The sequence below is a fragment of the Sinohyriopsis cumingii genome, chromosome 7 (assembly GCF_028554795.1).
Source record: "Sinohyriopsis cumingii isolate HCF-2022 chromosome 7, ASM2855479v2, whole genome shotgun sequence".
NCBI classification, from domain to species: Eukaryota; Metazoa; Mollusca; class Bivalvia; order Unionida; family Unionidae; genus Sinohyriopsis; species Sinohyriopsis cumingii.
The window spans coordinates 98,234,159-98,251,770 of NC_142967.1; the positions used below are offsets into that span (position 1 = coordinate 98,234,159).

General features: G+C 32.5%; 1 protein-coding gene across 1 annotated transcript; it reads right to left on the reverse strand.

The window, feature by feature from the left end:
* Positions 1 to 2,802: 2,802 nt before the first annotated feature.
* LOC149795784 (uncharacterized) lies at positions 2,803 to 8,387 on the reverse strand. Its single transcript, XM_089964136.1, has 2 exons — positions 8,244 to 8,387; positions 2,803 to 3,675 (listed from the first exon to the last, which is right to left on the reverse strand). The coding sequence occupies exons 1-2, from the start codon at positions 8,265 to 8,267 to the stop codon at positions 3,367 to 3,369; spliced, it is 333 nt and encodes a 110-aa protein (XP_089820262.1). The 5' UTR covers positions 8,268 to 8,387; the 3' UTR covers positions 2,803 to 3,366.
* Positions 8,388 to 17,612: the final 9,225 nt, after the last annotated feature.

Consider the following 17,612-nt stretch of genomic DNA (forward strand, 5'->3'; position numbering starts at 1 on the left):
GGCTGCATATATTGAGCTGAGACGCATCAGCTCAATTCGCAAATATATTTCAGTTGATGCCACTAAAACACTTGTGTCTTCATTAGTACCTTCCAGACTGTTCTATTGTAACTCAATTTTGTCTGGTTCATCTCAATATCTACTCCAGAAACTTCAAAAAGTTCAAAACACAGCTGCTCGGATCATACCTAGAGTACCACGATCAGAGCACACCCCCCAGCTGCTCTGTACCCTACACTGGCTATCCATTCGATCCAGAATCAAACACAAAATGTGTTCTCTGTGCTACATTTCACTGTCGGACTCCTGTCCAACATACCTATCTGACCTCACCCATGTCTAAACACCAGCAAGATACTTACGTTCACTTCTGACAATCGTATACTCGTTATTCCCACTATGAAAACAAAGTCATATGGACAGCGTTCTTTTGCATACCAGGGCCCAGCAACGTGGAATGAATTGCCCACTGAACTTAAACACAAAGATACAGTGGTCACATTCAAGAAGGCTCTCAAAACGCACTTATTTCGACTGCAAGAACAAACTTCAAGATCTAATAATGTTTCCTACCTGGAATATTCTCAGCATGTTTTTAATTTTGTAATGTTTTTTCTAATTTCATGTTGTTTGCTTTTGTAATAATATCATTATGTTTCTTATGTTAACAGCTTCCGATTTCACTTGAGCTTTTCCATTTAATCAAATCAGGCCTCAGCTATGGGCTAAAATCTCTTAACCCAAAGTAGCAAAGGCACATACTGAGAATCTTTGACCAGTATCTGGTCTATTACTATTCAATAGCTTTACTGTATGTTGGAGGAGCTAGGTAGGTTTTAAATAAGCCAGACTTTGACTAAGGATTCCTGTTGCCATACTCAGTGAGGCTGGTGGAAACCAAATTGTGGATAAATGTACTCTTAGCCAAAATTTGGTTAGTGTCTGCAATGCCTCTTAGTATAACTCACATGTGTGGCTGTACAAAACCAAAATCTAGGCAACTATGATTAGCCCAAATTTGGCTATCTGCAACATTGTCCCTTTCCATAATGTACATGTACGACTTTTAGACAGAAACCAAATCTTGGATAAATCTATGCTTGGCCAAAATTTGGCTGGTGTCAGCAACAGCTTTTAGTAAATGTTGCATGTTTGGCTGTTAGAATTGAAAAGTTTAAAAGCTGTATAATTCGCCAAATGTAGCTATCCACTTGAGTGTCTCGTACCATAATATAAATGTATGACCTTTTAGGTAGAAATTTTTTTTTCGAGAAATAGATTTTTAGCAAATATTTGTTTAATGACCGCAAAAACTATTGTCATAAACTTAAGGTGTGGATCAAAGAAATAAAATACATTTTTGAATAAGTGGATGATTAGCCATTGTTTGGCAGGATTGAAATAAAAGCTTGGAATGATAAATAAGAAAATGTTACTGTATTTCTTTACAAGTGTTTATACAGTAGAATCGTGCTGTAGGGCACCCTCTTAATAGCAAGTCGAGTTTGGTAATAAGTAGTCAAAATCTGGTTTAGTGGCCACCTGCTTATAAAAAAGTCATCCTTTCCCCTTTGAATTTTCTGTCAAGTTTGCCTGCAGGTCTTTTTGCATCCATGGATACTTGTATACTGTGACCATGATTATTTTCCCAGCCCTAAACTCTTCATCCACACTTAATATGACTTGTTTGTAATCTCAACTGCCTGACTGATTTTAACAACTGCCTTTAGTTATATTTATTGCATATACAGTTAAATGTATTGTAGTCTTGCAATGTGCTAGGTCTTACTAATCTTTTATCTATCCACCTACCTATCCATCTACTGATATGTACTTGGCCAACTATTTTTTTTTCTCTCTATCTGTTGCCTTCCTCTCTCATTTACTTTTTCTCTCTCATTCTGTTATATCATGTCTTTCTCTTAAATCCTTGCACATTACACTCATCTGTATATAAGGTCACCTATAAAGAACACATCTGATCCTTATGTTAGACTACTCATTGTTGCATGCCATTTTAAAATGTATATAATAGATCACCGAACTAAAGTGTAACATTAAAATTTAATGAATGACAAAATACCAAACCATCCCAGTGTTTTTCTAAGATTAGTTTTATACATAAATTCATGACGTAAATTATTTATTTCAATTCCACCAACCACCATCCCATTCTAATGTGTGCCAACAATACCATTCATAAATGTGTAATCAGAATACTGTCTAGTAAATACACATTTTCTGAGCTGTAATCCATAGGAAATGAGTAGATTCAAAGAAATAATACCAAATTGCTATTAAATACACACATTTTTAACAATACTAACATATGGCCTTTAAATATCCTTATTTTAACTGTAAATTTAAAACTTTTTTAAATTGTTTTATTTCAGGAACGCTATGTTAAGTTTTGCTATAAAATGATGTGATGACATAACTTGTGCACATTTAAAAGTCAGCACACTTGACCAGTATGTTCCTGTATATAAATCTTTGTAAGAATGCTTTAATTGGATTTAACCTTCAGTAAGCCATAAACCTTTGCAGCACAGAAACAAAGTACAGTACAGTTAACATGTATCATCTATTCATCCAACATGTTGTCTATGCAGTAAGAATGTAAATGAACTAAGGAAAAAAGTTCAACTGATATTATGCCTTTATTTGAATATTTCATAAAAAGGGATGGGGACACATATTGGACGATAGTATACACCGGATAGTATATACCGGTCGGTCAGATAGAGTAATAACAAGGAAGCATATTATCAAAGATGTAATCCATTTTATTTCTAAACCTGACATCACATAAGAAATGTGACACTAGCTTTAAATATAACAGGAAACAGAAACATGATGATATTTTTTGTTTCAAGTTCAAATGTACATGTTCGTAATTATGTAAAATCTTTGCTTCTAAATTGTGATATTTTGTAACATATTTAAATCTTAACACAGTTTTATCAGGATATATTCCATATATTATCAGCATCAAAAATTCCATTTCAAAGATTGCCTGAGGTTCAACTTTTGTGATTTAAAGTCAAGCGGTTAAATATTTAAATATTTACACACTCTAAAGACATGTCTTCTATTATAATTAAAAAATAATTGATGTGACCTAGTGACTATACAGAGATACTGTTTTACCCATTAATAACGATTCAGTTCTAGAATAATATGTTTCTTCGATAAAAATCTCCCAATCATAATACTTAGGAGAACTATTACTACCAGCCTAATCCAGTGCTCCCAAATTAAAACTATTTAGCTAAAAGGAGAGAGGATGCAGTAAGGAGGCAGGTCTTACCTAAGATATCCAACCAATGAAGCTCTTGAGAGTGGTTAAATAATTTATACCTGTGTTTAACTTTTAATGTACATTGCAACTACTTCCTTTATTTGTTCATGTTTCTTTTCCATGACACATGTTTGGTTGTTCACTACCTCTAGTTCAAGCTTGTTCATTAAATCAATTTTGTTGATTTTCTGGATATCTTTCATATTTAATGTTGCTTCTAAACCATCAGCAAATTGAAATTCAAAATTTCCATTCTCAAGTTTCTCAAATGGCTTTTTGCAGTACACGTATGTCCTTTCTTTACCCTCCAGCAGTCCCATGTAGATTGCACCAGCATTGTACTCTACCAGCCCAATAGCTTTTGGAGAGATTACCTACAAAGAAAATCATAATTGACAAATCACTTTCTTTTTTATTGTTGGGACTGGAAAATAAATTATTTACCTACAAATTAACCTTTTGTACATTATGCCTTGTAGATTAATGTTACTTTAAAGATACAACTGTTTTCATAAAAGAAAGTCTATTGATTTTTATGTCCAAATTTCTTAAATATAATCTTAGTACCTGAAATGAATTGTCTTGTGCTGATGACAGTGAAGGAATCAATATAGAGTATAGGATCACATCATGCCATCAGTATTATTCAAGTTTTGTCATACCCTTAGCACTAAATAATCTTTTATTATTGGTATTGGGTACTGATAAACTGTATTCGATAAACAACTAGTGATAGAAGAAAAACTGTCTTATTTTCGTCTGCAATCACAGAATGAAAAGAAAGCACATAAATCACAATTAATAACCACACAAGCTTATGAAAACAATTGTGTTGCCAAACGACATTGCATTTTTTAGATGAAGTCAGCCACTTCTAAATCATATTGGTAGCTCCACCAGAAAACCCAAGGCAACCAATGTGACGTGTTAAGGCTGCACAAACAATATGAATACATTTTGACATCTTTGCAGTAAAGCTCTGGACCCATAAACCATGCCAGAGAATTATAAGCATGTGAAAATATCATGACAAAGAAAGCATGACAGAAAGTTTTAGCTTGAGCGAAACATGCTCTGTTTTGTTTGCTAACATTTTCAAATATTAGAGGAATACAAATTTATTTTGAGAAATATTATATATAACTGTTTCTTCTCATTACATTATTTACTCAGTTTTTTGCCATAGACTATAACAAACTACAATACAAAAGCGTGGTGAATGAGGAATGAAATACATCATACCATGCCAAAACTGAGCCAAACTTACATGGCCAATTTGCCATTTGTGGCAATTGGTGACATGGTTGCCCTCCCTGGGTCTAAGTCAGTGTGACCATTGTCCCTACCAGCCTGAAGCCCAGTTTAATGCCATTCATATGAATTCATTTAAAATAAGTATTATGATATAGTTGAAAGGTAAAGTCAAGCAAGTGTTCCATTTGCAGATTTCACATTTTTGATATTACAGTCAAGTCATATTTTCCCTTCCTTTATTGCAACTGATTCCAAAATATTAAATCTTATTCAATTTTCATTCTCCAAAAGAGGTATTACTAATTAATACAATTAACTTTATGGTACTAAAATATACTATGATCTTCTGTGAGATTGTAATATACAGAACTGCACCACAAAACAACAATAATATACAGACTTTGTATTATATCAAGACTGTCATGGTTATGGACTCCAACTTTATTCAGGTTTTTTCATAATAAATGATCATCTTGTGTTATGGTTGAAAAGAAATCAAAGTTCCATTTAACTCCATTCTCTGCACATTAGTCAGTTCTTAAGAGGCATACTCATCCTCAGTGTTATAGTCCAATGTAAACTTATTTGAATCAATCTTGGTGTTGTAATATGTAAATGGAGAAAGAATATTATCATCCAGATTAAAATATTTTTTATTCAGACTCTACTGAAAATCTTAACTGGATGTGCGTTACGGAGCCTGATGTGTGCGAGCAAAGCAATGTGTAACATGACCTTTTTATTTAATTTTTTAAACTCCCGCAGAAAAAAGAGATTTTTAGATCCATTAAACTGTATTAACAAAAATATTTTCTTCAGCATAGATTTTCCTTTACTTAGTAGTGACAAAACTCACATTTTAAAGTGATTGTTTTTTCCTTTCATGGTAAAGCAACACAAGTAAGTTATTTAGTTGCAAGACACTTGAAGTATAGCTTTTGATTTTTGTGGTTCTGGAAGTTGCAGTATTTGTTGTTGTATTGTTAACCATTTCAGTAATTTGATGAATGCAGAGTATACAGCTCTATAAATTAAATTTAAGGGAAGATCATGTAAAAGTATGTTTCACTGCAAATATAAATTGTTTAAAAATAATAATAGATCATTTATCATATGACTATTCAATTGTGGTAACGAGTATTCCATCCAATATCTATATATTAAAATATGTCTTTTCATATAGCTGGTGATCATTTAGATACAAGTCCAATTGAACATAATCAAATTATCAATGTAGGTGCTTTTGTTAGTAGTAGTATTGTCAGTATAAGTGTTAGTATTACCATTTTATATACAGGCATAAGTATAGCATAATGTTTAAATGATGCTCCTTGTTACTACATAAAATATGTTCAGTGAAACAAATGGTTCACTGGTAAATTGGCAGTAAAGGTCTTCACTGAATGATGTTGCATAAACTATTTTACAATAAAACATATATGATGCATCTCAATAATGATGATAATGTGGAGGAGGAGGAGGATTAATACTAATGCAGTTATCTTCATCACTTAAGTTCTAACAGATGTGTAATTGTTATGTGGCTTATTATTAGTTTGAACCTGGTCTATGATTCCTGAATCTGGACATATCTGGTCCCCTGCTGTTGTGCTGCTATGGTCTTTACAGGTCATTATGATATCAGTTACACTTGGTTTACATTAAGAACCCCATGGGATGGAATGCCCAGTTTAAAACTGAGAGAATCGTTAACTATCCATAAGTCCTGCAGTTATCATTGCGTTTAATGTCAAAGTCTTTCATTAAAACCTTTTCAACTCAGGTTCTATTCTACCATATACATAAAGAAAATCAAATGTAAGGCTTTCAGAATTGTCCAGTTTGTTTCATATGTTTTCATTTTACTGGGCAGGTTAACTGTGCAGCAGACAGACTGTATATTGCCACTGTACCATACAAATATCAGTGCTTAGTCTGCTATCAGTGGCTGTGGTTTGATTAGTAACAAGTGTCATCGTATGCCACTAATTATTGACCAATGTAAAGAAACTCCCAATTATGTTCGTGATGAGCAAAAGCAGCTGCACAAATTGAACTTTAGTTTGGTTCTGGTATGGTTAAAACATGCAGGTACATTTTGATCTTTAAAAATTCCCATGTAATACTTTCCAAACCTAAGTATGCAACTGATTTGATAAAAGTTTGGAGATCATTGTTTAGGTTCTGTTCTTACAATACTAGATATACCTGACTACTCCATAGTGAAATGGACAACTGTTATGTTATATAAGCCATATGAGTAATTTTAGCCATTTGTTTAAGTGTTTTCTCATTAATTTGATTTGTGTCACATAGTTGCATGCAATATTTCTTTCTAGAATAAATGTATCTTTATTTTTATTGTATTTTATGATGTTAATTTTAAACCAAATGCTTTATGTATTATAAGGTAACTAATGGGGGGCAGGATCTGCAGTGAATCGATGGTTAGTGTGCTATAAAAAAAATAATAAAAAAAAATAATAAAAAAAAACAAAAAAAAAAAACAGAAACAAATGCTTTATGTATTAAAAGATAACTAATGGGGGCAGGATCTGCAGCGAATCGATGGTTAATGTGCTTGACTCCTGATAAAAATGTTTGTGTTCAAATCCTGTTATCAAATCAGCCTGGGTGGCCTACTGCAGTGTACCCTTGCCTTACACCAATTCCCTCGTACTCAGTAAACAACTATTGTTGCTGTACCCTAAATAATCTTTTTGTTAGAAATAGAGCCCTTATAGTATTTGCAAGGTCAGCCAATCAGATGCAGAAATTGAGTTTAATATGCATGAATATTTTTTTACAAAATTGTTCTTTTGCTATATCTTGATGAGATAAACCTATTTACCAAGTCTAATAAAATTAATGAAAAATAGTTTTAAGAGCAGTTAAAGCAAACATGGCTAGTGAGATGCAGGACCACCACATTATATGCATAAACTTTGCTTACAGCCTGAGACATACAAGCAAATAATTAAACAAGTCAGATCTAAATTGGATCATAAACACTTTTGTGCAAGTCATAAGAAACTCTGCCAATCAGATGCATGGTCACTTCATTACCATACCTTTATCACACTCATAATAAGCATCATTGTGAAGCTTGATTATATAAGCCCAATGGTCAAGTATGATCAAAATTGAATCAGCAGTAGTTTCATGTGGTTATAACCTCGTGTATTTGTATGCATGTTTGCTTCTAGATCTCATTTATATAAGCCTGTATTCTAAGTTTTGTAAAACTGCACTATATGTTTAAATATTGCATGAGGTGGTAACATGCTCAGTCAGATGAAGGATCACCTTATTATTATTATTATTAATGGATAACACTCATCAAACTTCTAGGACAACTTAATGATTTTAGCCTATATTGCGGAAGTATGGCTTTTAGGCTGGTTAATAATCTCAACTAACCTGATGCATGATCACCTCGTGTATATACTTGGATTTTGCTCATTATTAGATTTATCCAAGTGTTGATTTAAGCCACAAACCCAAGTTTTATATTTTAAAAAATTGATCAGAACTATGGACTCCAAAGTACTGTTGAAAGACAGAAGGTGATGTGAAATAAATAACGGACACTGGACCATTACATAAACCCACATAGCCTTTTGGCCAGTTGAGATAAAATATAAGCAATAATAATGTTAAATCAGATTGATAAATTATGTATTCTCACATTATCTCTAGCCCTTTTCAACATGGATGGTATTTTTCTTCCATATATGTCAGTTCTTAATTAGTGGCTCTTTCCCATCATGAATGTTGTAGGTGAAACTCTCAGAATTAGGCATTTGAATTCATATCTGAAGGGGAAATAACTCTTTATTGGTCTGCATATATCAATGTGACCTTTTCTGTGTTAGATTAAAACTAAGATATATGTGTGTGTGTGCATTTTAGAATTTAAATATACTTGCCTCCATGTGTTTATTTAGCAGTTGATGATAACACATAACTGGTTCAATGGACAAAATGTTATTATTTCTTATAACTATTCATTGTATCTGATTTTACATTCAATGTTTGTTTCAATCAACATATTTGTATTTATTTGTTAATAATAACACAGCTGATACAACATATTTCAGATGTTAAATTTAAAACGAAGTGAGAGAAAACGTGAAAGAGAACAAAGAAACTGCAACACGTATCTTCAAGCAGATTTTGCATTTTAAATACCATATGATCAAATCTAATAAGTGACCATAGGGTCAATTCCACAACACAAATGTACAAAGCTGTATGAAATTTACTATGAAACCAAACTGAGCATGCTGTGTGATTACGTGTGTGCTAAATTTAATGAAGAATTTATTTTTAATTACTTTGCTGGGGAATGCTTCCACAGAAATGGATATGGTACATGTAGTAAGTACTTTACTTTAATACAACTATTTCCATTTTGAAAATAATATGTATCTTTTAAACATAATGATTCATTGAAAAATTAGTTGAAAATGAAAGCTATATGGATACTCATAATGACTGATCTAATTTCCAGCAAGTTTTCTTGGCAATTCCTTGTCCCTTGCTTCTGCTTACACTTTCATCATTCCTGTTCAGTTTCAAGGCGAAGTGGACTATGTGATAGGCTCAAAATTGTTAAATGGGATTTGTATAGCCTTGGTTTATGGCATTCTTCTCCTAGGACTAGCCACAGCTGTGTATCTCTGATTCTGCCTCTTGACTGCCAATGTCTGTTTGATCTGTCAGTCTTGTTATCAGTAAGTGGGATTTTCACCCCAGTCAAATTTAATTGACTTTAGACCCCCCCATCTAACTGTCCAGATATAAAGCTATAAAGCCTTTATTTGAGTTCCCTGTGTATTATGCAAGATAGCCTTTTTGATTTATATACTGTACTGGGTTTACTACATTGCAGATCTACACTGTGCACCAAATGAGACTCAATGACTCCCACAATGAAGACTGAACAGTTTGTAAAAATATATTGAGTCAATTTTCAGAAAATGTAGTACGGTGACATAATAATTTCAGGATGAAGAAGCAGTAAAAGTACTGTATTATTTGTATTCAGTACTTTGCAACATGATTAGCTCATTATTTATACAGTATATATATATATATATATATATATATATATATATATATATATATATATATATATATATATATATATATATATATATATATATATATATATAGACACACACACGCACACACACTTTTATATCACAGTAATGTCTAACTATTTAATGCTAACTTAGTTTAAGATCAATGAACACCAGAATCCTCTCCAAATATTTAACCCTGTGTTTTGTATGCCTCCTCAAGTTAAAAAAAATAAACATGGTACATATTGTTTTATTTTGTCATATGTTGGTCATTTCTTGGTCAAAAGCATATGAATAAAGACATACTTAAGGTATGATATTGTTTTTTAGTATATTAAAAGTGCATGATCAATAAATGGCGATACCATATGTGAATAAATGTATCTTGGAAGTAACATTGATATAAAACTATGGTCATTAGAATATATATTTTGAAATGAAAACTTTTGATCAAGATGTCACATGCTTTGTGCAAAAAAAAAAAACTTAATTCACTCATTCACACTACAAATTGATGCAACTGGGATAAGGGGCAAATTATTTATTTTGTAGTGTATCATTATATCATTTAGCAATCTTTTATCATTCATATATGTAAAATATGGTACCGTTATACTGACTTCATATTCTATATGAATATAGATTGGATTTAATTATTTGTCAGGTTGTTAAATAATATCATTATTCAACAGGTTTTATTTTGCATACTATTTTCTGAAGTCTCTATATCTCAATAAAAATAAGGATGGACCTGTCAAAGCCATAGACAATTGTGTAAAGCTCCTTAATCTAATTATTTGATAGATGCAACAACAAAATTGTGAAGGAAACTATTTTACGATAATTATAGAGACATGATTGGCTCAGTTGTTGTCTAAATTAATCATTACAATGATGAGCCCTTTAAACAACATAGTCTGTATCGTCAATCATTTCACACAAATCAACATCATACCTGTATGCAAAATTAGCATTGTTTGATATCTAATGAAATGTCATGACTCTGTGGTCTTAAATTAAGGAATGTATTTCTCTAAGCTAGAAAGTGAAAAGTTAAGAAGAACTTAAAGTATTACGAATTAAATCTCAAATAATCCTAAACATTTTATCACAAGTGCAAACACAGAGAATCTTGCCAATTAATTCAAATTATTTTCAATGTGCAAATGTACCAATATGTTTAATGTCTTTATATAAATTCTCAATAATCCAAAGTCTAAAAAGTCACTAGGCACTTTGTAATTTCAACAAATAACTTAAATAATTCCATCCAAATGATGTTTGAACACAACTATAAACTCTGATCATAGATTTCCTAAGACTGATATTAAAATCAGGACCGAGAACTTTGTTTACAAACCTATATATATTATTTCACTTGACCCAAGACACAGCAGAGTTTTCCACGGAAAAAAAAAACAGGTATTAAACTCAAATCAAAGTAAACATCCTTTTTTTAAACTATGAGAAAATACATGTAGGCCTAAACCCTAAGTCATAGACAAAAGATCAAACACCAATATATATTATATATACACAACAGAGGAAACAATTAACAAGCTATAACGTGAATATATGAAAATTCCATGTTTAATTAATGATTTCAAAACACAGTTCTAAGACAGTGAAAGGAATACAATTCCACTGTTGAAGTGGCATTTTGTAAGAAAGCAGTATATGGCTATGAAGGTTATTCATATCAGGTATATGGCTCTCTAGATCAGGAAAGAAAATGGTCATTCTTTGGATTATGTAAAGAGTTGGCAAAAATTGCAGTACAATGTTGCAACATACGTTAATATATCTCTAATGGTTTATGCCTCTCAGAATAAAACCCACCATGCCCACATTATACTTATGTTTCCCAAAAGCAGTCTTATGGATGATGAAAGTGGCTTGCAAACGTGAGCTAAAATTAGCCTAACACTGAGCATGTGTAATGGGCTGTGATGGCTCTGGTATTGCTAGACAGAAGGATGTGTGTGTGTGACTGGTTTGGATTTTAAACAATTTTGCTGTCGTATCACTATATCTGCAGCATGTCAGTTTATAGTGATAATCTTGCGCTGGGGCATCATGCCGCAGACATGTTGATCATGTCCCACCCAGTTCCATTATCTTGACAATAGGCCAACCAGTCCTAACACTAACCTCTTAATGCTGAGTGCCTAGTAAGGCAGCTGTTAGTATCATTTTCATAAGTTTTTGGTATGACTTGGCCAGGGTTCCAACCCACAACCTCCCGCATCAGAGGTGGACAGTCTAACCACTAGGCCAATGAAGTGATCACTGGACAGAAGGAACATTTACACCATGATAGTGGTCTTAATAAAAATGTTGCTGGACTGATAGCACTAATTCAGGTCCCATAGTAAACCTATGGAAGCACTATAATACCAAAAAAAAATTGTACAAGTCTAAATATCTGAATGCTCATGACAAAATCAATCAATATAGACATAGCCTTAATTCCAGCTTATGTGTAGGGAAAACCAAATGATTCACAGCATATTTTGGATCTACATGATTTTGAAACACAATTCTGCACTAAATAATTGGGTGCTAATTTCAGCAATGAATTTTCTAAAGTCAAATATTTAATGGACTGAAATTCAATTAGTAACAGACAGTCTCTTTTTTCTGCTACAAATAGGATAAGCTTCTAAACAGTTCTTTTTTTTTTAAATTATTTTTATTATCCTGGCCAGACTAATATACCCTATGTAATCTTCATCCCTTTCTAAATTGGTTCCCATTCTTCCATTATAGTAAGTATCATGACTCAATGTACTAATGATATATAAGAATTGGAACCAATCTAGGAATTAATTAACAAAACATGTACTTTATGGTACTCATGGTTTTGGCTGGCCATGATTGTCTGATAAAGTAAACTTTAAGTCAAAGGAATATTCTGAGTGGTTATCTTACTTGTTACTGAAAAAGTAGACAATATTTAACTGATTGAATTTCAATCCTTTTACAGATGAAAGTGACTGGAAAACTCCTTTCTGAAGCTCCTGGTGTTGAATTGAAAACACATTTCAAACACATTTCGAGGCAAAAAATGCTTTAAACCTGTATGGTTTTTCTCGACATATAAGCTGGAACTAATGATGCATTTGTGCTGATATACATTCAGAAATTTAAAGTTATTGAATTTTTAATATGGTGCTTGTATGGGTTTACTATGGAAGTTGAATTAGTGTCTGCAGTCCTATAGACCATATCATGAATATTATCTCCCCTTGAAAACACCGAAGGGCATCTTGGTGCAACTCACTGATAGTTCATTCAATAAATAATGACAGATGTAGATCAAGAAAATGTGACAGTCCGCTCACATTCCGCAAGCAAGATCGATATCTTATAAAGAAATTGTATCAATATTTGATCAATTGTTTTACACCTTTTATTTTTTTCCACTACTTTGTGGTGTTCCCAGCTTTAAAATAAGTGTCCTCTGTTCAGAACTTCATTATCTTTCCAGTACTACCTCATGCTCTAGTTTGTATTATTTGATTTTGCGAAATTGTATAACTGCATAAAACGATTGTTACTGCAATTTATCTTGCTTGAAGATAATGAAAATATTTGTACAGCTTTAATCATTTCAGTTAGTGGAGGTTGGACGACAACAAGAAAAACTATAAATTCTTAAGGGTCTTCTATTATTGATTTTGATTGTTGCATTTCTATAAATGTTCTTTATATTTTTCATGAAATTACTTGAGTTATATCAAGGAATGATATATCTTTTAAAAATGCACAAATGTCATCCATGCCTAAACTGACAGGCACACGTACAGTCTGCTTGATGATTTTTTTTAAAAAACTTTCCTTGAACAGTTGGAATTTTTAAAGTATACAATGTGGAGAAATATCACTATGCATGTATAGGACATTTGTGGCATTCACTGTCTGTCTGCCTGTCTCACTTCATCAGGTGCATGGGTATGTATATGCTTGAATCAATGTGTTGGCATATGTATATTACATAAACATACTTCTGGTTAAAAACGAGTATATAATGGTGCTAAGATAGAAAGAGTGACTGATATATAAAGATAACAAATAGAAATATTTGTGAGTATCCATTTATTATTGACTTGAAGAGCATGTTCTTACAAACAGTCTCTTTTTTAAATCATACTGTCTGCAATTTTACATCCAGTCACGTGGATCAATATTGATTTGAAGGGCAAACCAAAGTAATAGGAGGGAATCTGTGAAATAATTGGATCTTTTAAACTTACATATTCAATGCAAGGAATGGAAAACAGAATTAAATTAATTTTACGAAGGTTGTTCCACAATAATTTGCTGGTGGCAATCAGAGATGTTGTCTTAAGACACCAGCTAATTTGAGAGTTATTACAATGTGTCCGATAAGCAAAGAATTTGTTGTTTCTGTTATAAGATTTAACAATATTTTTAAGCACAAGATAGGCTATACATGGCGCCCAGTATTAATGGTGGAGGAAAAACCTGGGAAAACCCCAGAAAGAACCACCAACCCACGAGAAGCTGCCAGCAAGCTTTCGCACATATCCACATTGGCAAAGCCCGAGACTCGAACCCGCGCAGACAGAACTGAGATGGCAGTGATCCGTGACAGAGAGCGCCATAAGCAAAGAAAAACCACGCTGAAAGTTACTGCATTATTGATGAGCTGACATATCAGCTGACATATCGAACTCGTGTTATAATTTTCTTATCAAACTCGTTTTATAACTATCTTAACTCGTGTTATAAATGAACTAGTAGCCTTGCGAAAATATTGAGAAAGAAGGATATAGCAATGTATGAAAAATGCAAATTGTTGAGATGGTTTTCATTACAGTTATGCAGCCAAGAATGTGCAATAAATGTTTAAAATCGAAGAGCAAGGTGTTTTGCACACTGGTTAATATCTGTTCAATCAGGTGTATAGAGTTTATACTATTTACCATTCATAGAGTAATTGTGGTAAGCAATGTGATGTCTCCCAGCTGTATTTTCAAAACACACTCTTTCCTTTTTTCAGTTGCAAAGCACATACAACTAAATGTCTCTCTTGACTGTTTAAAAGTACTTTTTAATTATGTTATTAAATTGTTAACTTTGACCTGGAGGGAAATCAACATATCTTCCCAGATGCGAAGAAGCCTTGGGCTTTGTATTGTTTATATACTTGTACTGTAATAAAGTTCTGGTCCTTATATGATATGAACAATTCAACCAAATTATTTCTCAACATAAATTTTGGTGTTCTCATTGTAATACCAGGTGCAGCTGAGAAAAAATAAAGTCACAGATGTATTCATGAAAGGAATTAATTTTATAATTTATCTGCAACCAACATTTATCAGCAGATTGCCTTGGAAGAGAGTAGTGCAATGGATATTCAACCATGGGTGTACACATAATAATATATATTTCCCTAACAGGTGGTGAAGATAAAATACAGATTGTGCACGCTTTTCAAGTATTCCTTAAATCAATTTCTCCAAAAGCTGCACATGCTTCTACTTTTAATTTCATAATGCCTAATTAGCCTAATTTTAGATTTATTCTATGATGCATTTGTTAAGTAGATTATTAAAATATAGTTCATAGCATTGTCAGACCCATTTTAAATTTACATTTGTTCCATGACATTACAGATTAAAATTATTAAAATAATTTAACAGTCCTTTTAAATATTGTTCAGTCAAGATTCAGTTAGTTTGTTTAATTACTCATTCAGTTTGACCAAAAAATTAGCCAGTGAAAATTATAGTGAATTTTATGTGCATACAGAACTATGCCACAAACAACGTACATGTAATATTTTCGCTTGTGCTATATGACTATATAAAGATTATGTCATTGTACTGCTTTGTCTGATCATATGGATATATGAAAATCCTATTTAAAAACATCTCGAATTTGTTGTGACATGCATATAAAGTTACATAAAAAAATTCTATAAATTTTCAGCTGAACAAAATCCTAATCATCCAGGAACCATAACATTGGTAAGAGACTGTTAGTAGCAAACAAATAGCCCATAGTGCATCACCAAGACCTGGTTGGCTATAAAGTCTTGCCATCATGATTAGATTACACAAATGTGTAATTAACCATGTTCTCCCAAGGGAAGTAGGCTGTGACATTTGAGAGATGGTGCTAATCAGTATGACCATTGTTAGATGTCAAACTGTTAGCACTGGGCTACATGAAAGGAAGAACACGAAAATGTAACTTGCACTGACTAACCGTAAAATTTTACCCTCCACCATGTTCCAGTAGAGTGCACTGTATATATTTCTTCTATCAATATGTTGTGTTCCAAGTGCTTTTAGAGTCTCTTCAAAATAGTTATTGAAGAGCCACACGGTGGATTAAAATTTTGGTAATAAATGGTGGTGTATTGTACTGTTATAATATACATCATAACATTCATTCTTTACTTATTTCAAAGATAGATAGGTAGGCAGGTGGGGAGATTAAATCAAAATAAGTTTAATGTCTCACATGCAGAATACAGCTGATTTACAAAGTGGATTATGGGGCATTTAAGTGCAATTCATGAAATTATGTGAGTCTGAATTCTGTCTTTAGCAAATCGTGGGAAGTAAAATATTGAAATAACTCAACATGTGATTCCATGTTATTGGTTCATTATGCCCTCAGTATGTTTGACCCAGTATCATCTAGTCTCATGAAAATTGGTATATTGAGGCATCTGAGGGAGAATCCAAGCAATTCCAAAATTAAAATTAGGTCAGTGTGACTTAATTTTCATGCTTTAATGGCATACTTTGCTTCAGCTGTGTGATTATTACACCCTTGCTATGCTAAACTCTATTTCACACTCACTCATGAAATTTGGTGTGTGAGTTGTTTATAGAATTGTTATGGCATATGGATATACCACAATGAAAATGTTTCAGTCCTGTCTAAAAAAGGTTCATCAGTGTGACCCAAATTTAATACTTCAAAGATATGGATTTTCAGCTATCTGTTTATTACACCTTCAATGCCATGGACCCTATTGCACCTGCACTCACATTGTAATGAGTATCAGCAATACAGATGATAACTCCACCATGCCAACAATATATCACTGTTGACTAGTTTGCATGCTTTGGAACTGTTTGTCTTTCTAACTATCTGGTGAATATATTAGGCTTTATTTTATCTATACTCCTGAAAATTAGCATATATATGCATCTCAGGGGGAGTTACTCAACCACACAAAGGATAGGTCTTTGTAACTTTCACACATGGAGTATTTTTAACTCTACATTTGCGTCACACTTGATATAATTATCAGCTGTAACATTTATGAATTCAAAATATGGGTATATCACATAATGAGTAATTATGTCATATGAAAACAGGTCACTACGGCTTCGTTTTCAAATGTGAATGACATTCGTATCTTCAGAAGTTTGCTGACATTTGTCTTTTCAACATCTGTTGTTAAATGCTTTGTGTCTACATCCATATTACAACTAAGTAGTCTACTTTTAATGTTTAGACTCTACAGTGTCTACCAGGATGAGACCATGCTGTCTTAATGCATCTTAATATATAGTAAGTAGAGCAGTATAAGCCTTTCCTTTATGGCTTTAATGGGTGCAGCAAGGTGTATATTATGATACTGATGTCACCCAGCACTCTGTACTATGTAATCTATATTGATACATTTACTGTAAATTTTTCCGCAAGCATTTAGGTTCACAATGCATTCCTTAAAACATAGTATTTGGTAAAATGATTGCCATTAAGTTTCATTGTTGTTTTACTTTTGAACTTTTCCTGTGTAATTTTGTACAATTAATTCATTTTTACGAGAATATTATAATTCATGATATATTCCTAACTTCATCACTTATTTATTTCAGATTTCTATTGTTTGAATTATTTAATCCAACTGTGTTAAAAAGATTTGTATTTATATTATATGGTCCTTACCAAAACACACCAAGTAAACTAAAAGT